This window comes from Saccostrea cucullata, unplaced genomic scaffold (assembly GCF_032062105.1).
Source record: "Saccostrea cucullata isolate Sc308-1 unplaced genomic scaffold, CSIRO_AGI_Scuc_v1 ctg400, whole genome shotgun sequence".
In the NCBI taxonomy this organism is placed as follows: domain Eukaryota; kingdom Metazoa; phylum Mollusca; class Bivalvia; order Ostreida; family Ostreidae; genus Saccostrea; species Saccostrea cuccullata.
This window is the reverse complement of record NW_026926133.1, coordinates 191,397-214,462: the sequence shown is the minus strand read 5'-3', so window position 1 is coordinate 214,462 and position 23,066 is coordinate 191,397. Positions and strand designations below refer to the sequence as shown.

Below are 23,066 nucleotides of genomic sequence, written 5' to 3'. Positions count from 1 at the left end.
TTTGTTCTGGTTTTGGACTTTCCTCCATCATCACAGGTGTAGATGTTGCAACTTCAGTTTCATACTGAACATCTAAGTTGCCAAGCTCAGGCTGCACAGGTTGATCATCAGATGCTTCTCTGCTTTTGTAACGCTTAGCTCGTGGTGACTCATCAGTGATGCTTTTCCTAAACTCGAACACTGTTGGTATTGCGTTTTCTCTCAAACAGGAACGGTCTCCTAAAATACATTTAGTAAATCATAGAATGGTATACACTTGCAACAAATGACACATTACAATATTACAGCTCTTGCACAATAAAAAATATCCTCTATATATTTTTGAGAAATATTTTCAATATAACCTCCCTTATAGAGGTTAATTGTTTTGTACACATATCAAAACAACCCTCTTTGAAAGATTTTTTATAGGGAATTGGTGGGAAATCCGATATTCCTCTGACTCTTATCCCTGTTTTTATATTGCGACATGTCACTATATAAAATTGGGGTAATAGTCAGGGACTGGCCAGTGAGGTGTTTTAATATTTCTAAACAACCCAAGTAATTATATCAAGAAGGTAAAAAATCAGTACTAGAATACTTTTGTAAAGCACATAATATATAAAGTAATTTTTTTTACAATTAAAGAGCACCCATCAGGGCCTAATAAATATATTAATATTTTAATAATCATGATAATCTGATAATAGGTAGGTGTTTCTCTACCTGTCTACAACTATTTTAAAGCACAGTGGCTAGTTATAGTGCATGTATAATAAATAAAAGTAATTCATATAGAAATGGTTATATTTGTAAATCTTATCTGTGTGGCACTTTCTATTCTTCAAGGACTTGGATGAGTATCAACTGAAAAAGAAACAAGAAACCACAAAGCAACGCGAACTTTAAATTCTGGTGTTAACATGGTTAACTCAAGAAAAAGTAAAATGAATGAATTAACAAAAATAACATAATACGAAGATCAATAATAATATTGTTTAGACGTACCTAATAGCCCAGTGCTTCTGTAATCATCAGTCCGAAAATGTAAATGGCACACAACATCGTGCTTCTTGGGTCTCCATAACCGTTTCGTTTTCGGATCAATTCTTTTAATTGCAATGATCCACTTCTGCTGTAACTCTGGATCTGATGGGAATTTATGTCCTCCTGAATTATGGCATCCTGGGACACAGCAATACTGCGGCATTGTTGATTTAATTGATGTTTATTGATAAACTGAATTTTGTTTACATGCTTTTCAAGCGTGACGCGAAAATCAAACTCTCAGCTAACCACCTCTAGAACCGTCGCGCCACCTATCGCGGGAAAATACGAGAATGAATCCTATTGGGAATCAAAGTTTAACATTGAAATATATAGGAATAATCTTTAAAACTCTTCTCAAAAACCACTAGGCCAGAAAAGCTGAAACTAATGCATATATGTTTGTGGAAGCATCTTTGGGTGGACTAGAGTAGATTCTACATTGTTCAAATCATGATCCCTGGGGATACGATGGGGCCACAATACATATTACAGAAAGGGGGGGGATTTGATGAAGTATAGCAAAGCCAAAGTTACCTACAGGTAAGTGTTGTGGTCCATGGGCCTCCTGTATCTTTTATTGTATAACAGGGGCATTAATTAATATTCCTTACAGAGATGTAGCTAAGGAGTGTATAAGGACCCAGGCAGCCATGAAGATGAAGGTTTTACCCATGTATGGTAGCCTACCGGCCTCAGAACAGGTACAGTTTATATGTACAGTAATAAGTAATATTTGTTTGAGTCTTGAAAGGGTGTTCATGAACAATGTATAATTGAATTTTAATCTCTTTTTGTCCCTAGTCACCACCTATAAATAAAGTTTTGGGCAGTCAGTTCAGTATATCAGATCTATGTAGGAATCTCCCTGTCTTTCTATTTCTCTATCTGATTGTTCAATCTGTATCCAGGAAATGACATTTTAACAATGAAACACCTTAACACAAAGATTGCAAGAAACTTAAAGGGGTGTTTACCTTGTTCACAGTCATATGGACAAGTTCAAGGTCATTTGCTTAAATGTCAAAGCCATAACTTTTATATTAACACTTTTTATGTTACCAGTGATAATGTAAATGTTCTCACTCCAGTGTTAGCCAAGGCTATGGTTATCAGTGCTGGTTTAAAATCTACAAAAAGTATTTCACAAAATACATGTTTGCTACAGATGAAGGTGTTTGACAGATGTGGAAGAACAACAAGAAAGATAGTAGTGGCTACTAACATTGCTGAGACATCGATCACTATCCCAGGCATTGTGTTCAGTAAGTATTCTATCTGTCTACATCTTAAGTCACTTTTAATAGTCTGAGCAACATACTAAAGTAGTAATTAAAGATAAATTGGTAGATGTTGACACGCTATTTGTAATAAAATACACTCAAAAGCCTGTGTCCAGTATCCACCAGATTCATACACTCTATATAGGTTGAACTGTTCTTCACCATCCAAAGCATTATGTACAGTTAGCTAAATGTATTTGATAAAATTTTGCAGAAATGAAAGTCTAGTTTTGCAAATGAATGTCCTTGTATCTGCAGAAGAACATAGTAAAGTTTTCTCTCTCTGTAACTTGAATCATTTCCATTGTTTATCTTCTTTCAGTTGTAGATTGTGGATTTGTGAAACTGAAGGCTTACAATCCAAAATCAGGAGTTGGTATGTCAAAATTATTTATCAAGTGGAAGATTATTTTATAGAAGATAATTTTAATTTTATCTTGTGTTATATAAATGTTTAAAATATTTAAGAGATAAGAGAATCAAACCAAAATAAAAAATATTCGAAATTCAATTTTTGATGAAATGTTCATGATTTTAAAAACCAGCGATTAAGTTTACAATTTTTGACCTCCATATAAATATTAAGTTGAAAATTGTACATCTTAAGATACATCAAAGCATAGTGAAATCATATTGAAGTAGAAAAATTAGTTTTGATTAGGCCTAGATTAATGATTATATCTGTGGTTTCCTTTGAACAATTACAGAATCACTGGTGACAGTTCCTATTTCAAAGGCTTCAGCAGAGCAAAGGGCTGGGAGAGCAGGCAGAGTGAGAGCAGGGAAAGCATACAGACTGTACACAGGTAGGTCTGAGGGTAGGAAAGGCCTACAGACTGTACGCAGGTAAGTCTGAGGCTAGGAAAGGCCTACAGATTGTACACAGGTAGGTGTGTCTGAGGGCAGAAAAGGCCTACAGACTGTACACAGGTAAGTCTGAGGGCAGGAAAGGCCTACAGACTGTACACAGGTAGGTCTGAGGGCAGGAAAGGCCTACAGACTGTACACAGGTTAGACTGAGGGTAGGAAAGGCCTACAGACTGTACACAGGTAAGTCTGAGGGCAGGAAAGGCCTACAGACTGTACACAGGTTAGACTGAGTGTAGGAAAGGCCTACAGACTGTACACAGGTTAGTCTGAGGGTAGGAAAGGCCTAAAGACTGTACACAGGTAAGTCTGAGGGCAGGAAAGGCCTACAGACTGTACACAGGTTAGTCTGAGGGCAGGAAAGGCCTACAGACTGTACACAGGTAGGTCTGAGTGCAGGAAAGGCCTACAGACTGTACACAGGTTAGTCTGAGGGCAGGAAAGGCCTACAGACTGTACACAGGTAGGTCTGAGGGCAGGAAAGGCCTACAGACTGTACACAGGTAAGTCTGAGGGCAGGAAAGGCCTACAGACTGTACACAGGTAAGTCTGAGGGCAGGAAAGGCCTACAGACTGTACACAGGTAAGTCTGAGGGCAGGAAAGGCCTACAGACTGTACACAGGTAAGTCTGAGGGCAGGAAAGGCCTACAGACTGTTCACAGGTAAGTCTGAGGGCAGGAAAGGCCTACAGACTGTACACAGGTAAGTCTGAGGGTAGGAAAGGCGTACAGACTGTACACAGGTTAGTCTGAGGGCAGGAAAGGCCTACAGACTGTACACAGGTTAGTCTGAGGGCAGGAAAGGCCTACAGACTGTACACAGGTTAGTCTGAGGGCAGGAAAGGCCTACAGACTGTACACAGGTAAGTCTGAGGGCAGGAAAGGCCTACAGACTGTACACAGGTTAGTCTGAGGGCAGGAAAGGCCTACAGACTGTACACAGGTAAGTCTGAGGGCAGGAAAGGCCTACAGACTGTACACAGGTAAGTCTGAGGGTAGGAAAGGCCTACAGACTGTACACAGGTAAGTCTGAGGGTAGGAAAGGCCTACAGACTGTACACAGGTAAGTCTGAGGGTAGGAAAGGCCTACAGACTGTACACAGGTAAGTCTGAGGGCAGGAAAGGCCTACAGACTGTACACAGGTAAGTCTGAGGCTAGGAAAGGCCTACAGACTGTACACAGGTAAGTCTGAGGGTAGGAAAGGCCTACAGACTGTACACAGGTAAGTCTGAGGGTAGGAAAGGCCTACAGACTGTACACAGGTTAGTCTGAGGGTAGGTAAGGCCTACAGATTGTACACAGGTAGGTCTGTCTAAGGACAGTGAAGGCCTACAGACTGTACACAGGTAGGTCTGAGGGTAGGAAAGGCCTACAGACTGTACACAAGTTAGTCTGAGGGTAGGTAAGGCCTACAGATTGTACACAGGTAGGTCTGAGGGCAGGAAAGGCCTACAGACTGTACACAGGTAAGTCTGAGGCTAGGAAAGGCCTACAGACTGTACACAGGTTAGTCTGAGGGCAGGAAAGGCCTACAGACTGTACACAGGTAAGTCTGAGGACAGGAAAGGCTTACAGACTGGTAAGCCTTTTATTTTTCTTTATTGTGGATATTCATGTTTATCCATTTCACTGCAAAATTAAATGAATAACCTTTCATTTAAATGTAATTTTTGAAAATTCTTTGTTAAAAAAATCATTTTCTATCACATTATCTAAATTGATACTATAGTTTTTATGGGCTTGGATTGATAAATTGGGGGATATATCTTTTTTGTTTTTCTTTCTATTTTAATCATGTTTGTCTGTCTGTTGTCAACTTTAACCTTCGCCATAACTTTTGAACCGTGAGAGATAAAGACTTCATATTTGATATGCATACTCCTCTAATTAAGTTCTTTCAAATATCACCAAGGTCAATGACCTTGTGACATTGACTATGACCTATATGCTAGAAATAGCTTTTTCGAACTTTGTTGCCACCAGGCGCATAGTGTTTCACAAACACATCTTGTTATCATCTGACTCTTAATTAGTGAAGTAAAGCTCAAGAACATGTCTACATAGGTTACCTTGCTCTCTTTTCTCTTTTTCTTCGATTGCAAATTTTTGCTGTCAATTTAAGTTTTTTTTAGACTTTTTCAAATTGTTAACTAGCTAGTAGGAAATTTCTGGTCTAAAATCTATTTTCTGATGATTTAAAATCAGGGAACAATGGAGACTGGTCTTTCAGCTTTCTCTTTTTATGCCCTCCTTCTAAGAAGGGAGGGCATATTGCTTTGCTGCTGTCTGTCTGTCGGTCCACCAAGTTTCTTTTCATTTTCTGCCCAGTGGTTGCACATATTGAAATGAAATTGGGTATAGAGATTTATCATGAGAATATCTAGGTCAAGATATGTTTTGGGTACAATCGCGCTGTTTTGGACAGAGTTATGCCCCTTTGAGTTAGACAAATTCCAATTACTAGTATTTGGGGGAGGGGGCATAAGTATTTTACGAACATCTCTTGTTTAAGGAGTATAATCACTTTAATTCCTAATGAATTGTGAAGACAAACCTTATGTTTTCATGAAGTTCACTGTTATGTAGTGTTGTAATTTTTAATCTCTGTCTTGTAGAGGATGGTTATGAGGGACTTGAGGCCTCCACTGTCCCAGAGTTCCAGCGGTCAGACCTGGCTCCTGTGATACTGCAGATGAAGGCCCTGGGAGTCTCCAACCTTGTCAGATTTCACTTCTTATCGGTAAAGACCAATCAAATTTAGTCTTCCAAAACATAGGGCTGATCTGATACTTGAAATATTTAACAATTTTTTAGAATTTCACACAATACTTAATAAAAAAATGCATAAACCTGGCAGCTGTTATTGTGGCACCCTAACATCAAGTTTCATGTTTTCCAAAATAATGGCATGTCATAGCACTGTATTTACAAATAAATTGTTATCTGTATTACTTTCAGCCTCCCCCTGCACAGAATATGATTAGAGGTCTAGAGCTGCTGTATGCACTTAAAGGTCTGTGGCTCTTTTTGAAGTTACATGCATGTGAAATATGTTAAACTGAATCCATTTACTTCAGAGGGGGGATAAATTTCAGGGGTGTCATTTTCTCATTTTACTGTCATGATCATGGTCTGACAAATTTGCAGAATTTGTAGTGTAAATCACTTTTTCCTCATGAGAACTTTATTTTTGCAGAATTAACGAGACAGTCTAATTGTAAAAGTTTCATTCTTTCACATAGTTTTGTTCTCATGAATTTTAGACCTTAACCGAATTATAGATCTTAACCAGAATTTGTGAAAATTTTGTCCCGCTTATAGATAGCTAATGTCTATCTCACGAAAATAAGGTGCTGCCAAAATTTGTTTATATCTGCAGTATTAAATTAAATTTACCTCCTTTTGTTTGAATTATTACATTTTTTAGCAAGAACAATTTTTATTCCCAAAAACAAAGTATCCATCAGCTATTATCATAAACATTACTTAAGGAGTTCAAACTATCCTTATCATGTTGAAGTATGGAAAAAAAATTATTTTTAATCCCTATCATTGGATTTTATCCACCATCCACAAATAAATGGAATTGAAATTAAGACATCTTAAAAAATTAGATATATATCAGTGCACGAGTACTACTTGTCCCATTGTAATTATTGATATTGAATGACTGTAATTTGGATCATCTGGTAGTCTGGACTTATTTTTGAAAAAAAAAAACATGATTTTTTTTTATTATTTGCCGTTTCTTAAATTCATGGATTTTATAACACGGAATAAATTACAGGTTATTTTTATCCTACAGTAGTTGAAATTAAAAAAAATTATGAACTCATGACTCTCATGTGCAGTTGTTTTTTTTTTAAGGATAACACCAATTAATTTTTCCATTTTAGCTCTGGATGACAATGGTAACTTAACGTCACCCCTGGGGCTACAGATGGCTGAATTCCCTCTGACACCAATGTTTTCTAAAATACTACTCTCCTCTGGTAAATATGTTCAAGAGAGTTGTCTATCTTGAGCTACAAAGTCAGCAGTTCCATATATAGATTTTTTTTTCTCCCATGAAAGTTAAAGTTATCATGACTATTATTTCTTTATTGATCAAATCTCAGTTTGTCCACCTATCTTATGTTACTGTTGACTTACTTTTTCCCACTTTAAAATAATTCGTGCTTTGTTGACTGTCACCAATTTTTTCTGAAAATGCTTTGTGTCCCAGCATACTTTAAATTTGTATAAGACATAAATGGCAACACAAGAAAACCAAGTGATTTTCTACTTGTAAAATTGATTAGAAATAGGGACCCCTTGGAATTTTTACCCTGTGAGAAAAGTATGTTTACAATACTTGAATATATACTGTATACAGGGAAATTTTCGCCCATGTTTTATGTTCGCCCCTTTCACCCTACCCTCATATGGGCGAATTTAAAACAGGGCAAATTCAAAGAATACAGCATAATTTCTTTAAAAAAAAAAAATAACTGGGCAAATTTAAAATGAAGAAAAATTGTTTGCAACTGTGAAAGGGCGAAATAAACACGGGGCAAAAATAACCCTGTATACAGTATTGATAAATAGCATGAAAAAAGAGTGAAGTTATTTTAACTTGACTCCTCTTTGTTTAGGAGACTTTGAGTGTTCTGAGGAGGCAGTGATCATAGCAGCTATGTCACAGATACAGAACGTCTTTATAACTCCAATAGGAGAGAAATCTGCAGCCGTAAGTTCTTATAATGAAAACATCCCAGGCCATATAGAATTGTCATTTCCGTCATCCTACCTTCTGTCCTTTGTCTTTCCGTCCCACTTTGCATATAGCTCAATTTTAAAGAAATTACTGTCAAAGCACAAATTTTCATGGGGGAAAAAATTCATTGATTTGTCTTAAAAGTTTTGCAGGCATTTAATTTTGTTGTTTTGAAAGTAACCTAATTCAATATATAGTCATATAAACATTCCTTGTGGGATTTAATTTTTAGCTCTACTGGTCAGAGACCAGAAGAGCTTATGCGATAGTAATGCGTCCGACCGTCTGTCCATCTGTCTGTCTGTAAACAATTTTTCAAAATGCTACTTCTCCTACAGTTTTGGTCTGATTTCAATATAACTTGGCATACAAGTAGACTACACTAAGATACATAATTCTGTATATCAATTTTTGATTTCGATGAACGGTGTTGCCGTGGTTACTAAAAATAGAAATTTCTGTGAAATACTTTCAAAATGCTACTCCTCCTACAGTTTTGGTCTGATTTCAATGTAACTGGGCACACAAGTAGACTACACTAAGATACATAATTCTATTTATCGATTTTTGATTTCGATGAATGATGTTGCCATGGTTACTAAAATTGAAAATACTCTAAAAGTTTATTAATAGCTACTCCTACAGCTGTAGTCTTTTTGCAGTATCTTGCCACAAAAAGAGCTCAATCAAGCATCATTATTCTATTTATTGCTGTTGTAAAGTTTTAAGTCCCAACTGCTACTTTTGTCTTCATTTAATTGTTATAAGTATTTTTCTTTGCTTCTGGGTTTTAAGCCAATGATCCAATATATATATATTTATGATGAAGAAAGGTGCCAGTAGAGCTTCATAGCCTGAAAATAAATTAATGCTTTGAAATCTGCTCTTTGGTATTAATCAACCATTTTATGACAAAATTTGAAAATTTTGAAATATATGGCCCTGGGTCAGTGGTTTTGATAATTATTTTCTCTTTGTTATAACAACTGACTAGAAAAATATTCAAAGTACATTTGTTGATATGTCTTATATATTTAGATGTAAGAGATTTAAAAGACCATATTTTTCTTTCCTCATCACAATTATACAACTTTAAATAGAAATGGTAAACTGCTTTGAAAACTACAGTATTTTTTGGCGGAATGGTGGCAAGATGAAAATATTTTTTTCTGCCTCTCAAAATTATCATAGAACATTGAATTTAGTTATATTTTTCACGCAATCAAAGATTAGACGAAATTTTCAAATGTAAGTTAAATTAATAATAAGGGACTAAAGTTTCAAAAATATATCAAATAAATAAGATTTTTCACACATTAAAAATTTTTTAAATGCTTCAAATCTGTACAGATTTGACCTTGTAAAAAGTGTTATTTCTCTCTTAGTTAAAATTTTAGTTTTTGTATCATTTTGTACCTTTATGTGACAACTTTACTATATGTAAAAATTGGAAAAAGTTAAATATAGGAGAAGCATGTAAAAATAACTAATAAATCCTAAAAATTTAAAAAAGTTTTTATTTTATTTAAATTATCCATGTCAGTTTGGTAATATCAAAGGCCCTATTTTTTTTTTGCAAAAAGAAAAACATTCAATCTTTTGAATGGGGGGGGGGATTCGAAACAGTTATATAGGGTAATGACCTTGTCCTTGCCTCTAATATTAAACGGTCAAATTTAATCTCACTGATACCATCACTTAGTGATATTGTCCTCCTGATTCTGTGAAAATTTCATTAATTTTTAAATACAAGAAATGTGAGAAGAATCCTACCTTAAGTAAATAGAGTAAGCATGCTAAGTTAATAATTATGATAAGCAATGGTGCCTCTTTCAAAATTGTAAATTGTGAATTTCATGGCCTCCGGTTTAACATTTAATTGTTTGAAAGTTTTTACACAATACTCAGGTGACCTATAAGGCCCGTGGGCCTCTTGTCTTAAAATAGTGTTAAGCTCAGTTATAAGGAAACAATTCAAGATGTGTAATCAAACTTCATATGCTAATCCTTACTGATGTATGCTATGCAACTGCATCAACAGTTTTTACTCAAGTTTGTTATTTCACCTTGTCCTTCTGTCTGTTGCAAACATGTCTGTCACTTTCTTACATAGGAAAAAAAATTTCTCACAAAGATTGTTCATGACCAGAGGGTGTGTCAAGACCTTGACTCAAGGTTATTTTGGCTAGTCGCTGAAGGAAAAAAAATTCATAATTCGTGCCCAGTCCATATCTTTCTTATGGATAAACTTGGTGATTTTACATGAAGATAATGACCTGAGAATGTGTCATGACCTTGACTCAAGGTCATTTGTGCAAGATCAAGGTCACTGACAAAGCTCATAATTTGTGTCCAGTCGATATCTTTCTTATGCAGAAACTGGATTCTACTACTTCACACACAGATTGTTCTTGACCTGAGGATGTGTCATGATCTTGACTCAAGGTCATTTTTGCAAGATCAAGGTCAAATTGAAGTTACACCCAGGGGGGCTTTAAACAATGAGAAATCTTTTTATGCTAGTACGTCCTGCATCAAGGGACCTTGGTTTATACATGCAGTCTCATCAACATCACTTTTCAAAATTTTTAATTTAAGGAAGATGGTGGACTATACGGCTTGTAGTTTTCCTGATGGAAGCTCATTTAAAAATGGGCTTAAGAGATTTGTAATAATTTTAATGTGTTGAACATGAATTCTGTTCAATATTTGGGAGAATTAGTGGCAAATCATGGACTAGGGCATGTAGTTTTCATGATAGTAGCACATTTAATGATGGGCTTTAGATATTTAATATTTATAATGTGTTGAATATGAATTTTGTTTTATATTTTGGTAAGATTAGGGTAAAAATATGTTGTTTAAACATAAAATTTCACTATAAGATAGTTTTATGTGAAAAAATACATGAATGCATGCACTGCAGTGACATTTTGATTTTAGAAATTTGAGTATCATGTTATCAAGAAGGGAAGGGAATTCCAATCTCCAAAGAAAATTAGAACAGGTTTGGTTTTTTTTGGGCAGACTGGTTTACAGTCACCTCATTTTATTTATGAAGTGTACATATATATTACACAATTTTTTTCCTATTCACTGGTATTTTGAGATAGTACAATATTAATGTACTTTATAAGTGCAAAATTATCTATTAACCTTAATTTCCTGTAAAAAGTGAATGTATGGTAAGAATGTTAAAAAAATCAACATCTTTTTTTGAATAAAGACAAAAAATATGAAGAGAAAAAATGCTGACTGTAAGTAAATCAGGCTTATTACTAGTTAATGGGTTCACTATTAAAATATCTTATCAAGAATGTAATATAAAAAAAAAAGCAATGTTAAGTACAGAAGCCCTACAAATCAAATGTTTATTAAGATATGTTGAAGTGTGAGCTATTTGATGTAAAGGTTATTTTGAGAATGTAAGTATTTGAATTTTGTAGATATCTCAAACAAAGTCTAAACATTTCCAACCATATCAGAACAATTTCTCTATTAGTGTGTGTTTATACTTGACCTGAATTCAGAAATTTACATGCTGCTTGCATTATCAAATTCCAGATCTCATTTCATGTGTACATGCGGTAGGTTTAATCACTGATATGATTCAGCATAATGACAAATATTCACTTTTTCTTCAGATAATCTGCTAAAAGTTCATTTCAGTACACTGTAATAAAAAAAATATTAATCAGAGACATATATCATATTATATACTGTTACAGTTGAACTTCCTTTATCTTGAACTACTGTATCCATTGATTTGTCAAAGTGAGGTTGACGACCAAACTTCCTATTTTTCAAATGTACTTTAACCTGATTGAGTCCTTGGACTTCTGAATGTCTTCCATCCAGTTCAATATGCATGTAAAAGGGTTTGATTCTATAAGTAGACAGGGTGGTTAAAAAAAGGAAATAGTTTGGGGATTAATTAGAATTGTTCATAGACTCATTAAATTAGAGATTGAGGCGTAAATAGATTCTTATGAAATATTTACCTAAGTTTTTTAGCTATTTCATAATTATAAATTACTATAAATGCAACATTATTTAAATCATACATTACTAATGCAGCATTATTTGAATCTGGATTTTCCTAATAAAATACTAAATGTAACAAATGCAATATTCACATATTTGCTGACATTTTGGCATAATAGCTGTCCAGTGAAGCTGTATTGGGCATTTATAGATATCAGGTAGAAATATCAATGGGAAATTAAAGGCATTAAATTATGAATGAGGAACATGAATCCCTTGTTCATTTGTAACATGCAAGTGTACCTATTAAAACTATAAAAGAAAGACAATTATAGGAAATCTCACAGCAACATAAGGAGATTTATTTTAGTTCGTTTATACAGGCCGTAGATGAAGAACCAATTCATTGGGATTATTTCTGAGCAGAATGTTTTCATAACCTACATAATTCACACCATTCATGCCAACAGACAATACAACATCATTCGCTTTCTTCATTAACTAATCAAAAATTTAATATGACAGGGTTTTTCTACATGTCAACTCTTGAAGTGTCAAGCTATTATCAATTTATCCTGAAATGGAAGGGGAAAAAAGTGACTTTCAGATTGGACTCTTTGAATTCTGTTTCCTGAAATAACCTAGCATAGCCTTGTCATGCAATTATGATGTCACTAGAACTGCATCTGAATTCTCTTGATGCTTTAAAGTATTGACGGGGTAGTTTACACATATTTGGGAATTTCTGATATAACTCCACCTACATTTTCCAGCTTTTATTTCAGGTAACTGGTTGCCTCTTTGTCAAACTCTTCTGCACTTTCTCAGAAAAAAAATACAATGACTTGCTGATGTGGAAAACAGCCAAGTTCATATTTCTCTGACAATTTCCGCAAGTGTTCTCGGGCCGCTCAGATCTTCTTTGAATCTTTGTCAGAAATAGCCAATTAAGGATTGATTTCTCTGCCAGCAAGTAATGTGCTGTAACAGTTCTATTTTGGAAATGGACTGGAAAGTTTGGAATAGACCTTTTTTCATGTAAATAATTGAGAATTGTTAGGATTATAGGTAACTTTATATCAAAGAAAAAATAGATGTAGCTAATCTTGTCACTCAGCAGAGGAGAAATTGGCTTTGTTTAAAAGATAAAATGTTTTACACATGAAGTATATGAGCTTTCTTGCAGGTGGATAGTGAAGCATTTTCGAGACAGCTCGTAATTGATAGTAAGGGGTAATGTGGGCTACAATAGATATCAGTTGTACATAAGAATACTAAACAGAACTGTGAATGGGCGAATTTAAAAATGGGCAAAATTGTCAGCAAATGTAAAAGGGCGAAAATAACACAGGGTGAAAAAAACCGTGTATACAGTATTTTAGACAATTCTTCAAAAATCTTAATTCTCCTCATGAACAGCATCATTGGAAACCCACTGCCAATCTCACATACACTTATTGAGCGTATGCAAGAATGGCCATGGGTTTCCAATGATGCATGAATAGCCAAGCTATGATTTGACATATGTACCTTGTACATGTAGGTGGAAGCATCTTCAGATGGTGTAGATACAAATTTGTCCAATTTATGAACCCCTAGTTGAGGGAGCAATGGATGATTTAAGTTTTACAGTAACAGGTTATTAAGAATATATACGAAAAATATTTATCAAAGCATTGTTAGGTTGTTTAGATCCAGTTTGTTCAAACCATGACCCCTGGAGTAGCTTGAGACCACAATGGATGATTGTGCCTTTGAATACACAGGATTATACAATTGTTGAAACATTTTCAATAACAACAGAACCATGATATTTATTGGGTAGCATCCTGGAGTAGTGTAGATTTTACTTTGTTCAATGATCCCTTGTGGTAGAGTGGGGTCACAATATGTGATATGATTTTTACCACGCAATAATATTATACATGTAGGTTGGAGGGGAAATCTGCTGATCATGAAGAACTGAAGGGCCATAGTGGTCCTGGTAAGCAGTGTGGCTTATGTGGGTTTACAGTTATGTATTTTTTTTTCTGCAACATCTTCAATATTAATTCCCATACTAATAACCAAGGAAAGACATTTAATTGTTTATGAAATGAGGAGGAACTAGATTACAGTAATAAGTTATGGACTATTAACTTACACTGTACACAGTGGAAAAAAATATATGACTGCCGTCATGAGAAAAGGGCCCTTATCTTTTGACGTCACAATGCTCAGAAAACGACGTCAAAGTCGCGGTATTGTAAACACGGAAGTAATTTTTGTTGACTGCGTTTCGTGAACAAGAAATAAAATTGGATATTAAAGTGTTACAAAAATTCTATATGTATTTGATGCAGATATTTTTTGATATATATTATCATAAATATTTTTCCTATTTAGTACTTGAATTTATTCATAATTCTGTTTAATTGTAAGTATTTAACTTGATGTTGATATACGCGACATTGGACAAGCACATTGCTAGGAACAGCGATTAAAACAATGTCTATGCCTGACTATAAATTAAAGATGCTGCATATTTGTTTTCTGAGCAATTTTATGCATGCTTAAATTCGATTCATGTTAAGAAGTCTTAATATCAAAAGGTATATTCCATGCACATGTATATTTTTTTTCAGACAGAGAGAGAGAAAGAGCGAGCGAGAGATTTATGCACATATAGTATATCCATTCTTTATAGGAACTTCTATTTTTAAAAAAAATATATACTATAATTTAAAATGTTTAGAAATTTTAATTTTAATTCATAGTTAATAATATTGATGTACTCTGATAGCCAGCCAAGGATTAACTGTCGATTTTCAAATGTGTGTAAAAAAGGGGGAGATAATAAAGTAGACAAGCCAAAAAAAAAAAAAAATCTCCGAATAAAAAGACAACCGCGGTTGAAGTTCAATCAAAAAACCATAACCCCTCTTTGATTGGATATAGATACTGGTAACATGGGAGATTAAACCCTTCTACAACAACAATAAATAATAATTCTATAATAAGTTAACAATAAGAGAATAAGCTAAGGGGAAAAAAGAAGAGAAAAATAAGAAGGACGATATGGAGATGCCACGAAAATTTTGCTAAAATGTATTTTGTTTCAAAAACTAATTTGAAAATTACTATTGTTTCAATTTTCTTAATCTGTACGGATAAACAGAACACCACTCGAAACTGAACTGCGATATATTTAAGAATTAAATACAACTATCGTAACCGTTTATCAAAAGCATATTATACCCAATGTTAAAGAAATTAACAATATTACATCGACAGTAGTATATGGAATAAGGATAGTTATAAACCAGAAGAAAAATAAAAACACGATACATTAAGCGAAAATACCAGCAGGTACGAATTTCTGGCTAATGTCAGATATGGCTACATCTTTTGAGAATACATGTATCACTGATAGAGCAGAGAGTATTAGTAACAAGTGGTTATGGGTGTGATTTCCTAAAGTTATGAAAACATTTAAAATCAAAAACTACATTAACATCATACCATAGACAACCAAATAAAGAAGTTTAAATTTTAGAGCAAATTAAAGAAGTCTAAATTTTAGAGAGATGAAAATAATAAATGTAAACACTGGTGATGTTAGACCTAAATACGGAAAAAGGAGGTTCGTGCAAAATTTTAATGAGCGTAAAATATATTTTACTGACTATTGAATTCATTATATGAATTCGAAATAAATGAGTCAAGTTTTGCGTTGAAATCTTGGACGATGAGTCTCAACTCTGATACATTTATATAAATACCCCGCATATCTCGACAGTAAGTTCCGTTGAAATCGAGATACTGAAGTTTACATCATAATCTTGACATGGCTTTAAGAAAAGAATTAATAAACAAACACAAATTTTTCTGCTTCTACAGAAAAATACTGTCTATTACAGTTGCACGCAAGTAGCATTTGGGGGAAACATTAAAAGTCAGCCAGTTTGCTCCCCTTCCCCCCACACAAACACACTTATTGTGCTGCATAGCCAAATCAGTGCACTATATATAGGACAAGATAATAAGGCATTGTATTATGTTTGATTAGGAAAATTTGATATGAGTTGCGTCAAGCGAAAAGGGACCTTCGTGACATAAACGTAATTACGTCACAATAGCGCTTCAAAGACGTGACGTCTAGTCTGCGCGTTTGCCGATGAAAAAAAAAATACGATAAAGCAAAACAAAAGTATCTTTGCGTAATACATATTTTTTAAAAAATAGACACGCTTAAAACTGTCTTGAAAAAAAAAAATGTTCAATATCGTCAATTTATAGGTTTACTGGCAATTTTTAAAAAAAAAAATTATATAAACTAATTTAATTTTTGATTGTTTATGAATGGTTTGATTTATTTGTGAGCTGTCAAAAATGTTCATCAACAAATCAATGTACGTGCATAGGCTATGAAAACAATCGCTTCTTTTGCCTTTCCGACTGAGCTCCAGTCTCTACAGATAAGCAAGTGGTCCTTCGCATTTATTTCAATGTTTTTTAGGTCTTTCCACCTTTCTGTGGAAAGACCTATTGATATTCTTCTGTTTATTATTATTTTTATTATTTTTCCGCCGGATGATTTTTTGTTTCAAGGTCTTTTGAAAAGATTTGTAGTTTATAAGAATGTACTTTTTAAAAGATTTTTGTAAAAAACCCTGCGTCTATGAACTTTGACCCCTTTCAAAGTTATTGCCCCTTTCGCAAGAAATGCTTGTTATCGCTACTCCTTTGAAACCGTAAACCGTAGAGGTATGAAACCTTCACCAAGGTCTTTGACTAATTTAGAGGACTCTGGAATCTACTCATTGCAAAAGTATTCGGTGACTCCTTCAATGAGTTATTGCCCCTGAAAGTTTTAAAGCTTACAAGAAAAATTAAAAACTTTTAAATGACAAGTGGTAAAGATATAGGACCAAGTACATGAGATCTTATGACCGTTGACCTTGAATATAGGTCAAGGTCAAAGGTCAAGGTCATTGGAAAAGTAGAGAAATTGTCAATTTAAGCTTAAAATTCAAATGACCTTGACCTTTGACCTTGAAATTTGACATTGACCTCTGACCTTGACCCTTACTCAAAAGGTCATAAAGAAATATTCATTACCTTTATCTAGATTCAGCTTCAAGTGTTAATCTCAAGTTTACCTCTCTCTCTCTCTTTCTCTCTTTTGATGACCTTGACCTTTGACCATGATAAATGACCTTGACCTTTGACCCTATTGATCCAAAGGTCACAATCAAGCTAAAGGTCGTGGAGGTATTTACAACCATCACTCTAACAAATATGCTTATAATCAATTTATAGGTTTACTGGCAATTTTTAAAAAAAAAAAGACCATATAAACTAATTTAATTTTTGATTGTTTATGAATGGTTTGATTTATTTGTGAGCTGTCAAAAATGTTCATCAACAAATCAATGTACGTGCATAGGCTATGAAAACAATCGCTTCTTTTGCCTTTCCGTCTCTAATTTTGAAATTCTAGTGAATATCGAGCTCCTGTCTAAAAATTAATTAAAACTACAGATAAGCAATGTTTATTTTAATTTTATTTAGATTTAAATCCTTAGCATTTATTTCAATTTAGTTTTTTTTTTATACTATAGTTGGATTTTTTTTCTGCAACTGACCACGTGTATTACTTTCGCTTTTACGACTCTATATATGCTACGTGTCATTGCTTCACTGCTAATGTGTCCCATAATTATTCTAATCATTTTCCTACATACAATATCACATCAAACCGGGGGGGGGGGGGGTACAACTTGGGCTCAATGGTCAGCGTGTCCGACTTACAAACTGAGGGTTGTAGGTTCAAGCCCAGCTGGAGAAACTTTTTTTTTTTTCATTTTTTTTTTTTTTTTTTTTTTTTAATTCAAATGACATGAAAACTTAAAAAAGGTGGAAAGCCGTTAATTGTTCAGAGAACAATTAGTCTCCTAGTTTTTCTTTTGGATTTTTTTTTGGCGGGGGGGGGGGGGGGGGGGGGGTATGTAACACATTCCAGATTGTTTCCAGAAAGGCCCGAGAATTGGCGACTCAGTGCCAAAAGTTTGTGATCAGTGATTAAATGTTCGAATCAAGTTCACTGATTCTAGCATGGTTGCAATTGCATTTTGTCAATTTATATTAAGAACAAAAATATGAATGCAGCAGCTAAGAAACTTTGTCTGTATTGCCATGTCATAAAGGATGAAGCAGCAAAAGCCATACGGACTTCCATATTTACTCACTAAAATTAAGACGTCACCTTTAGCGCGACAAAGGTTTGAAAATTTAGCTGTATGACGCAATAAAATGTGAAGATAATAAACAGTGATAATTTTCATAACTAATTTGTGGTGTTGTTTTCATTGCCTAAATTAATTGCAATAGATTAAAACTAAACACGGTAACTTAAGGTGAAGCTGATGTTGTTGAAGTCGAAAATTAAGAGCGAAATAGGTCATGTATTGAATAAGACGCATGTAGGTCATAAGTCTTTTTTTCTTATTATTTCAGGCAAAAACAGTAGTTCCGGATTATAAATATGAGCATATCTTGAGTTTGTAATCTTATATGATATTGTAATTAAAAGGTTGATCCCCCCCCCCCCCCCCCCCCCGTTTTTGGATGTGCTTGTTTGTATTACTACGGAAAGGGAAGTCTTTCAAGGACAAATTCCGAATTTTTATTTCTTTACTCTCTCTTATTATTTTCTTTAATTAATTAATTTTTCGTTTTTATTTTGCTTGTTCATTTTCGTTTTCACGTATTTTTTTTACTATTTATTTCTTTTTTTAGTTCGATCTTAACCACTTTGAAAACACAGGTACATACACCATATCCCATATATCGCTCATATATTTGATCAATGAATGAAGTACCGGATCGTTGTCTTGAAATCCACATCATCAGAAAAAGTGTTGTAGTTTTTTTTTTCAATCCTCGATAGTTCCGTATTCTTTCTCAATTATAGATGATATTTGCAGAGTATCAAGATAATCTGATATCTTGGAAGCTGTGCACCCCCTTCTCAATGAACACTGCGACTGTAAAACCAATGCTTATATTCACGAACTCTTATTTTTGTGAACTCTTTATAATTTTGTCTGATGACCCCCTTTTTGATCTCTGTAAAAAACCTTTTATTAAGCCCTTTCCTTCAAATGAAGTTGCTTTCTATACTTGTCTGTTTACTGCATATGATTTAATTTTTTTCAATCAGGAATAAAAGAAATTTCGACAATTTTTATTTTAAGAATCACCCACCCTACAATATCCTAAGAAAGAAAAGTTAAAATTTATTTTAAGTTTAACTAGTACGTTTTGTGAATAATAACCTATAATCGTTAATAATTTCAAACTTTGATTTATAAATATATGATTTTTTTTGGAGGGGGGGGGTGTATGGCGTACATATATCACTCGGAGCTCCTCGGATGGCTCGTGTACCATTTTGGAGTGTAGCGGAGTAAGCCGAAGATTACCGATTGTGCACATTATGCATAATGAGATTTTTTTTTGCTTACAATCACATGCTGAGAATAAATTTAAGGAAATTTCTACCGATGACAGCGTGTATATTGTATATTGTTTGGATATTCAGGGGTGAGGCCCATTTCACTCCTTCTAAACATATATTGTCTTGTTCTCATTGACACTGAATATGAATTTAACTGATTATTTAATTTACAAAATGTAACTGTGTATGAACTTGTTTATTCAAGTAATGTTTAAATTACATCTGTAAGTTCAATCTCTACCCAGAGTTATCGTTGTAGCAAAGCGAACGACAACTCTGGGTAGAGACTAGCTGCTGTAAGTTTGACTTGATCAAAAAATATTGCATGAAACAACGTACCAACTCGTAAATAGGTGACACGTTATGAAATTACACGTTAACCATTTTAGTACATTCTGAACGTCAAAGAACTTTATTCGGTAATAACCAATATTTGCCCCCAAAATCAAACTTTGATGGAGATATATTTAATTAAGTATATGCTGACTTCAAAGCACTGAATATTTTCATAAGTAATGACGCCATATGTACGTAATGACGTCACAAACATGACGTAAATTTCAGTTTTTTATGAATTTTCCAGAAAAATATACATATTTCGTATATTTTTTGAGTAAAAGTCACCGAGCGCATGTCTGTTCAGGATCAATATTTTGATATAATGTGTAGAATGATAATATCAATGAAATATGTCAATATTGTTCCTGAACAAACTTGCACTCTATAAATTTTAAAGCTAAAATTGTTGAAATTTTGACCTCTTTCTGAAAAAGGCTATAAAATCTGACTAGTTTGTGACGTCATAAAAACAAAAATTGTGAATGCACTGCTTCGACACCATAATATTTTCTGTTAATTTATATTTCTCATACAATTTATTGAATTCAGCACATTTCAGGAAGTTTTCAAAATTTGACTTTTGTGGGGGCAAATATATGCAATATACCGCATATAGTTCTTTAACGTCTGACTTTGAATTGATTGTGTTTAAGGGCGAAACGATTACACGTGTAAACGGCGACGTTTCGATTATATGCTCTAAACGTTTACAGTTTGAGTAAACGTTTACACGAAGGTCATTATCAATGTCTATCAGAAATAAAGTTTAACACAAACAAATTGTTTTATTTCATAATTTACAAAAGAAACATCGTCTTTGACCATTTGATAAGCAACAATCTAAACTGGAAACATATTGAATGAAAATAACTAAAACCCGATACGGGCTAACATAATTAATTCCGATTTCCGAGTTGCTAATACTAGCGATGTTTTACGACACTTGAAATATAAAACTTGATATATTTTGATTAAATAAATATATAACATTTTTCACAAGTCTTTGAAAAGTTTCAATACAGTCAGCAGGTCTTGTTTTACTTTTTTTCGAGATTAAAAGATCCATCTTTACAATTATTTTTTCTACGTCCGGTAGCCAAACAAACCAAGCAGTTGGGTGACGAGGTCGAAAGTGAATGAGTTTAATGCGCCTCAAATTCTTACGGTTAAGTCACAATGACCAACAATAAATTTTTAATAACAACTCATACTTATATTAAAGTGAAAGAATTGACTATTAAATTCGAGTTTCATGAGTAAGTAGCCATAAAAATCCAATATAGAATATCTCCCGTTTAAACGGTACCGTTTCGTTTACTGCTATCCGTTTAAACGTTTACAAAATTTAGTAAACGTTTCACCCTTAATTGTGTTGCATCAAGCCTAGATATATACGTAACATTGGATTTTTATCGGTAGTGTAAAACAAATTAAATTCCTTATTTTTTTTTAAATCAGAATAAAAAACACATTTTTTTTTACATTGTACAAAACACAATATTTACCTTTATCAAATGTACAAATAGTTTTTTTTTTTTTACACTGTTACTAGTATATACATGTAGTTAAGTGACAATTGTACCATTATATAGGACTGACGGTAAATTTAGATTTTGAAGAATCACATTTTTTTAGGTCAAGTATACTTAAAGTAGTTATGACTGATGGATACTATGTATAAACCAGTATATTTAATTGAATTTTAGCATCTTAAATCATTGTCATGCAGACAAGTAACATCTTTTTTTTTGGGGGGGGGGGGGGTAAAATACGTTTATTCTATTTTGAATTGAGAGATTTTCCACATTTCAATATAATTTCCACTTGAAATAAAATTAAGGGAAATCGTTTCTGAAAGAAGTGTTCAATAATTGATAAGCAACAAATTACAATGCCTGAAGGTTGCATCCCAACCACCCCTTAAATTTAGTTCAGAGAAGTACCATAAAAAATACATGTAGGCACTGCCTAAGGGTTTGTTTTTGTGGAGGTGGGTTTGCTGATTATACCGGAAAAGAAAATTAATAAAAATCTACTGACTGGGATCAATCCTTACGACCTTACTACATGAACAGTGATATTCATTTTTACCCCCATTGCGAGCAATCGTAGTTACTCGGTCAATTTCGTCAACAAGAAATAATTTCTCTTGGAAAATGGCCGTGTTGTAACGAATGCCTTGCGAGATGATTTCACAGTATGGTCAGCGGTCTATCCCAGGTCAAGGATCCTTTCAAATACTAATTTCCAGTGATTAAAGCATGATTATGTAGATGATGTAGAAAAAAGGGTGAGATGATGTCGTTGAATATACTCCTTGAAAATTTACTACTTAATACTATATTATTTTAATATGTATATTACATGTACATTTAGATGATATTTTCTTCAACAACCTTTAAATTATCACTATTTTACAATGTATACGATCATAAAAATGCTAATATTTGGAGAAATATGTATCTAAAAATCTCTAAAATACATCTATAGAAAAAATAATTTCTAACTAATACAAAAGGGGGTGATTTAGTAATCATGTTGCATGCTCCAAGTTTCAATGACGTTATGTGACGTTATTCAACATTTTACAGCATTATCCTGTTAGCATTGCATTATTTTCATTTGGAGTTTTAATTAGAATTTAAAAGGCATATAATAAAGTATTTGGTATCAAAATATTCAGAAAGACTAGCTCTGTCAGAAACGGCGAAAAACCGATTTTCGAAAATTTGGTCACGAAGGTCCCTTTTGCTTGACGCAACTCATATGAAGGAAGTCTAACCCCCTCTCCCCACCCGAAATTGAATTTCGAGTTTGAACACCCCCCCCCTTATTTTGGGGGGTTTACAAGTTTTTTTTAAGGTAAATTGATTTTTTTTTCTGGCTGATTCCCCCTCCTTTTCAAACAATGTTATGTCAATATGTTGATGGGGACAAGCGATTTGTTTTTTAATTCCGAGATATCGAGAAAGTTGTATGTTTTAAAATAATAACTAGGAAAAAATGTTTTGCCTAAATATTTTAAGCGAAAGAATGTAAAATTAGAGCGGTAAATTATTACTTAATTGTATCGCCTCATACAAAAACCATAGATGTTCGTTGGACGTAATATTTCATTGTTGGTTAATACAATCGCATCGAAATGTGAAAACTCCAGGCGGAAGATGAACAGATGACCTTTCATGGCCCTAGAACCTTTATTTTTCCTGCTTGCTTATCAAGGAATATTTAATAGTTGAAAGTGCCCGAACAGAAAAAAAATGGCTAACACCCCCCCCCCCCCCCCCCCCCAATACAGCCTGCTTT

General features: G+C 33.8%; 1 protein-coding gene across 1 annotated transcript in view; it reads left to right on the top strand.

Annotated features, from left to right (window-relative positions):
• LOC134270900 (probable ATP-dependent RNA helicase DHX35) overlaps positions 1 to 23,066 on the top strand; it is a 105,344-nt gene that overhangs the window by 20,301 nt on the left and 61,977 nt on the right. Inside the window, exons 13-20 of the mRNA XM_062753156.1 lie at positions 1,646 to 1,733; positions 2,198 to 2,294; positions 2,635 to 2,688; positions 3,020 to 3,118; positions 5,796 to 5,920; positions 6,139 to 6,193; positions 7,077 to 7,172; positions 7,815 to 7,909. Coding sequence (XP_062609140.1) covers positions 1,646 to 1,733; positions 2,198 to 2,294; positions 2,635 to 2,688; positions 3,020 to 3,118; positions 5,796 to 5,920; positions 6,139 to 6,193; positions 7,077 to 7,172; positions 7,815 to 7,909 — 709 coding nt within the window. The remainder of the gene's footprint in view (positions 1 to 1,645; positions 1,734 to 2,197; positions 2,295 to 2,634; positions 2,689 to 3,019; positions 3,119 to 5,795; positions 5,921 to 6,138; positions 6,194 to 7,076; positions 7,173 to 7,814; positions 7,910 to 23,066) is intronic.